Source organism: Malurus melanocephalus, unplaced genomic scaffold, assembly GCF_030028575.1.
Source record: "Malurus melanocephalus ecotype Western Australia unplaced genomic scaffold, MMel_1.1 scaffold_87, whole genome shotgun sequence".
In the NCBI taxonomy this organism is placed as follows: domain Eukaryota; kingdom Metazoa; phylum Chordata; class Aves; order Passeriformes; family Maluridae; genus Malurus; species Malurus melanocephalus.
In genome coordinates, this window is record NW_026623319.1 from 43,691 (window position 1) to 50,116 (window position 6,426).

Below are 6,426 nucleotides of genomic sequence, written 5' to 3' on the forward strand. Positions count from 1 at the left end.
AATTGTGAGGGGAGAGCCGTGAGGGGAGAGCCGCCACCCTGTGCCGTGCCCAAGCCATGAGGGGCCTTGCCAAGGTGCCACTGTAGACAGCACGAATTTGGGTGAAATCGACAGTTTTCTGTGCTGCCTCTTTGATCAGCTCCTCCTCAGCTCCCTCCCTGGTGAGGGCAGGACATGAAAAAAATCAGACTCTGAGACTGTGTCATCAGGCTGTTTGTTCTTTGCATTTGACATGCAAAATCATTGCTTGTAGAGCCACAGTGCCCACAAAATTAACCTGAATCCAAACTGAAATGAATCACTACAGTGTGCCAAGCTGTGTCCAACAACCTTTTTTTTTATTAAACCATTATAGCAAACATTGTCCAATACATAGAAAGAAAGAATGTAATAAAAATGAACATTTTTAAAGGGAAATTTTACCCTTTGACATGAGTATATTTGTACTTAAGGACTTAGAGTGAAAATCAGCTACTTGAGTCTACAGTGACTTYAGTGTAAGGAACAGAAATTTGGAAAAAAATTTGGATGAGACACATCCAGCTCTGCTGTCAGCCAAAGACGCTCTTGGCTGGCTCATCTTTYGGTTTCTCGAAGACTGTTTCACCCCCTGTCCGGGCCCGGCTGAATATGGAAGGTGCTGCAGCGCCCATTTGTTCTTGGAAAACAAAACCAGGAGAGACAGTCAGTGAAGTACCACCCAAATTCAGGGAGTAAAACTAGTGCTGCTGAATAGCATTTATACACATTCGATAAATACTTCATCTGTCCGTCAGGTGAACGGCAGGCTGCTGTTCCAGGGGTGACTCACTTGRAAACAGAAATTAAATCAATGTTTTACTCTGCTTAATTGTTTCTAATCAAGGAGACTTACCACACTGYCTCATCACTTGGTAGGTTTTGGATTTAATTTCCTGGTTTTTGGCAAGGTTTCCTCTAGCTCCTTTGAGGTCTTCTTCCTTCACTGGAGGACGCTTCTTTTTCACAGGGGCTGGCTAAGAAACAGACCCACACATCAGTATTTTGTGTTTGAAGCACAGGGAGCAAAGCTGCCTCAACCCAAAGGCTACAATACACAGAGTCACTAACACAATATTTCACCTGTTTCAATTCCAAGATTACACACTCAGCTACTTCAGATCTTTACATAACCACAATTTCACTGCCCTTCCCAAAATCTGTGATCATTCTTCCTGTTCTGAAATTCTTATCATACAGCCTTTGAAAGAGCAACAAACTACTTAGTTTTTTTAAAAATATTTTATTCTTATATTTTCCCTGTACAGCCCTGCTTGCTCATTCTGCAAGTGCTGATTGGTAATTCAAGAATCTGTCCAGTATTTGGAAAGGAAAAATCCCTTCATTACTAGATTGGGCTTGTGCCTCAGTTTACTTACTACTTCTTTGGGAAACTGGCCAAAGAGATTCTGCAACTGGAGTTGCTTTAGTTGGAATAAACACTTGACCCATAGTTATCAATCTTAAATTTAGGGAACAAAAGTATCTGAGCACTCAGCAGCTCTCTACTGAACACATCTGAAGCATTAGACTTGGAACTCAAAGAAAGAGAAGGAAATCTAATACAGAAACAGATGCATCATCAGGTGGTGCACTGCAACAGCCAAATACGAATCTGTTTACAGTTTATCCCGCTGCAAGGAAATAGGGATAACATTGCTTCGTAACAGCCTATCCCTATCTTTAAATTAGCACTCCACAGTCAGACACAACCTCACTYGGCAGCAGCCAACACCATAAGCATTCCCCCTTCAGTTCAATATTTCATGGACAGATTTCCAAGGTCCTACCAGGCAGCTCTTGTGGCAAAATGCAGGGGCACAGGGATATGTTTAAAAGRAACAGAGGATCCACACGCTCCAACTGTAATAGATTTACACACTGAAACATCAACAAGAAACTTCTCTAACCATCTCTACAGGGCTTCTGATATTTGGGTTCTGGTAGTGGTGGAGCCCACTCAGGCATYCCCTGTGAGGCTAAAAACAGTTGTGCAGGGAACCAAATCCCTCAAGGCTCACAAATGGCTGGAGCAGTGAGTCCCAGGGACCTTGCAGAAACCGCACATGCATGGCTGGCTCTTGGTTGGGTGGGCTGGCTCCACTGGAGCCTTTGGCATGTTTTCTGCCTGCTGTAAATTCCTCGGAATGCTCAGAATAGCTCACTGTCAATCYCGCTTGCATGTGTTGTGGGAAACAAAACATTTACAAGATCTCTGGGGAAAACACTCATGAGCAGACAGAGCAAGCAAGGGGAAAACAGGGTTTTCCTTCAAAATCTTCAACAGCTTGTGAATGGTCGCTCAGCTGGTGAACCAAATGTCCCCACAGCCAGGGTGTCACCCGTCCTTCTGTAATGACAACTCGCACCTGATGGGAACAGTCSCTCATGGCATGGTCCACAGGCAAAMAAYGCAGAAAGGGRAAAAGCCCATTGCTTTGTTAACAGAAATGTGAAATCTGCAAAGGTCCTTTGTCCATTATTGGCAACGGACAGTAACTGTGAGGCTTCCTCTCACTGGGACAAGGGAATTCCTGGGGACAGGGTGGTGCTTGAGATGCACAAAGATACAGCCAGGCTGAGAAGAGCCCTTGAATGTCACCCAGTTATTTAAAAATAAACAGTCTCATACTTTGATCACAGGAGGATTTTCCAGCAGGACAGTTGCTGWGGATTAGTTTGCCCCCAGCTGAAGAGCAAAGCTGGGGCACAGAGAGGTTAAACTGTGCCCTGGCCAGCAGCTGCCACTGTCACAGCCTCACCACTGCTAATTGCTCCCAGAATTCGTGAATAGGGTTTGCCAGGAGCCATTCCCAGCTGGCACAGGAGCACAGCCTGTACTTTACCTCCTCCGGTCACAAGTCAAAAAGCACTACTTTACAAAACATACAACTGGTTTTTAGTCCCTTTTACTGCAGAGTAAAGAAAATCAGTTGAACTGAGTTACTTGCTGTAGCTGAAGAACTGTATTCTCCTAATCTGCCGGGGCTCCTACTCTCCATCCCACCGATCCTGTAAAATTCTTCTGCTGAGGAGGGCTCTGCCGAGCACATGCAGCTTGTGCAAATGCAACATTTATCCAAAACCTCAMTGTTTCTGAGCTAATTTTAAGAGCACTTTGAAACGCCAATTATTGGGGAATGCATTAAAGACAACCCATTAGTTACAGAAGTGTGTAATATAAAATTTCAGTTGCAAATACTGTATCCTAACAGTTTTAATTTTCAGTCACACTTTTTTCCCTCATGGGAATACATTAAGCTTTACACAGTGACATTTCAGAACAGCCACCTCTTTTCAAAACAGAATTTCAAAATCACTGTCTGAGAAAGYGTGTTGGAAAGGCAGAGATCCTTCCTTCTGTGAAACATCCCAATGCAGAGCAGGGGGAATGATTTTTCCCTTTCTACACAAATAAAAGTATTTAAGAGAAACCAGAACATTTTAAAGCCAAATTTATTAATCATGTATAGGGGCRGCTGCTTTCCTTCTTCACCAAATAACCCCTCTTAAGAATGCACTTGTTTAAATACATTAATAGAGCATATAAATACTACAGTGTAATGACATAAGTCACAGAGCAGAAAAGCTGAATTCACTGGTTAACGAAAGGAACTCACTAATAAGCTTTTCCAGCAAAGCATTCAAACCAGTAACAGGTTTGCCAGGCGCTGCTCCATGGGCAGGCAGTGCACAGATGTCCCCGTACCTGTGACATAACTGCGGTGCTCCCTCGCTGAAATCCCTCCCAGGTCGTTCCCAGCTTTGATTAAATCCAGCCCGTGAGCTCTGTGAGTGCCTGTTGTTTTCCTGGACTTATATAGACTATCTCAGTGAAGTCATTAGCTGGGTCATCTTCCCAAAGCAGCGCCCGGGATGATTCAGGTTGAGAAAGGCTCTTGTTGTCATAAGGTTTATTCCTGGCGATGACTCGAGCATGCAGCACTCACTAGGCTGGGCTGATRGGAGCAGACAGCTGTGGCAGAGGGGACACGGGGAAGCCTGGTTCCTACAAAAACCATTCCCGGGGGGTCCACTAGGGCTCTGTTTCTAACTTTAAAAGGCAACTTTTTGTTATGGACACAAAATTGAGTCCTCTAGGGGAAGGGAGGGGGGAAAAGAGTGGGCATTTGTTTCCYGACATAACAAAACATGTGTTCTCTAAAGATGATATAAACCTAATGTCCAAAGCATAACTGTGCCCTGAATCACTTTAGTACAGGGATCTTTAACAGAAGAGTATTTTGTGTCTTTTGAAAGTTAATAGAGCAGGGTATGGTTTTACAGCTYTATCACTGATCATGTTCCAGTGCTGGCTCTTACACAACTGAGAGTAAAATCACTTTCTACTTGCAGCACCATTAGCAAGTTTAACCATTTCACCTGCATATGTATAGGAACTGCTTACTCAGACATGGATAAACTCGGTGTTCCCCACTGCACTTGCTGACAGCAGTTAAAAACTTACCCAAAACTTTTAACATTTCTTCTCTAAACAATTTTTATATTAAGTAAAACCCTGCCACCTCTGAGCATGAATTTTTCATTACTGGGAGAGGGTTGGGTCAGAGATTGTTTCCCTTTTGGTTTTGTTTTTTTTTACATCAAATATTTGTATCATGCAAAAAAAAAAAAAAAACCCCAAAAAAACCCCCCAGCTTCTGTAACTGCACTCAACACCTACAAAGAACCAAGACTCCAGCCAGGTGGGTTAATGTGAGAAGGGCAGACCTCCAAACACCTTCCACTAGASAGATCAACCCTTGTAGTGGTAGAWATCTGCCCTGGCCTTTCCTTGRGCTCTGCCTGTGCTTTTAGACTACAGAGAAGCATGAGTAGTCACAGCAAGTTTGCTTTTCACTATGAAAACATGACATCAAACCACAGCTCTAGTGCTCAACCAGCAGGACTGTGGRATCTCTTGGCTGTGAATTACCCTCCAGGCCTCTCAGTGTCCAATCTGTCTTTAAGCTGAACTTTTCCCAGGCCTGAGATTTTCTCCATGATTGGGGGAATTATTTGTAGGTTAAGCAGCAGTTTGGATGTTACATACTTAGCCATTCCTTAGGTTGAATTTCTATTTTAAACCCAGAGGAAGCGTCACTGCAGAGCAGCAGTGCCCTTAGTAGGCCAACAAAACAGAAGAATAAAACATTGACTTTAGAAAAAAGAGATTTTTTTCTGTACAAAATAACAGTTCTCTACTAAGATGTTTCTCTACAGTCCCACAAGCATCACTATTCCAACTATTTATTATGACACAAAAATAAYATTCTGCATGTTTAAAGTAAATATTTAGAATTCAAGACACTGAACTGTTATTTTCCTGTCAGCTTTCAAAATTGCTTCAGTTAATTGGTACTGCATATTTCTCATTCAAAAGCAACAKTTGTGCTTTCTTAGCAATTGAACCTATACAAACAAAATCATCACACAAAATCAAACCACTTGAACCTTGCTTGCCATTTGGGGCAGGTGAAGTGCTTACAGAGGTAGGTAGCATATTCGGAGGTTTCTAAAACACCCTCGTAGCCTGGAGATTCTGTTCTCTTCAATTCCACATTGCCTAAACTAGCACCCAACAACAAGGCACTGCTGCTCCACTCCCTTTCCTTGCACAGATTATGGGCTATTTTTCCTCATGAAGAACCTACCTTAAATCTAAAGTTACTTACATTTTAGAATAGAAATCCTATAAAGCTGGTTGAGGTCCTGAGACCTGGTAAATGGAACATAAATGACAATGAAACAAGATGGGCTCATTTRTCCAATAGTGGTTATTAAAACTACAGATTTTAATCTTTCACTGCAATAGGAATTGTGGAAAACTCTTTTGCTCAGGAATGGTTCCAACTAAAATATGGCAATGACCATAGAGAATTGAATGAATGTACATACTGGCTGCTACTGTGGCCTCCAAATCTCAGGGAAGATTTCACTCCTCCTTCAGCAAAGTGCTAACAACCCCTCAGGGGACTGACACTTGGTAGAGTGAAGATTATACTCTGAATTCCTAAGGGTGCAATGGGTATGGGGCTGCTTGGATGTGGTAAGTGGAAAGCATAAAAATAATAAGCAAATGTTACAGAGGAGTTAGAGAGGCAGGACTGGGTTGATACTATGCAGGTCCAGCCCTGGAAAAAGCCTTCCTCAGGGCATGGATCTGAGAGAAGCCTGCAAGGACTCTTAAACTTGKAAACAAAATTTGCAATTTAAGAATAGTGGCTCTTTCCTACCAAATGGGATTTGCCATTAAGGTAAATGGATATATTGAACTTAAAATCAGCATTAGAGTGTACACAATTAGATCTGAGGTTAAACTCAAGTAGCAAAATCTGTTTCCCACAAAAGCACACCATAAACACCAAAACACAGGCACTTTGAAACAGAACAAGTAGAAAACAAGTG

General features: G+C 42.5%; 1 protein-coding gene across 1 annotated transcript; it reads right to left on the minus strand.

The window, feature by feature from the left end:
• Positions 1-325: 325 nt before the first annotated feature.
• MUSTN1 (musculoskeletal, embryonic nuclear protein 1) lies at positions 326-4,574 on the minus strand. The gene is made up of 3 exons (XM_057367982.1): positions 3,728-4,574; positions 875-995; positions 326-658 (listed from the first exon to the last, which is right to left on the minus strand). The coding sequence occupies exons 1-3, from the start codon at positions 3,734-3,736 to the stop codon at positions 552-554; spliced, it is 237 nt and encodes a 78-aa protein (XP_057223965.1). The 5' UTR covers positions 3,737-4,574; the 3' UTR covers positions 326-551.
• Positions 4,575-6,426: the final 1,852 nt, after the last annotated feature.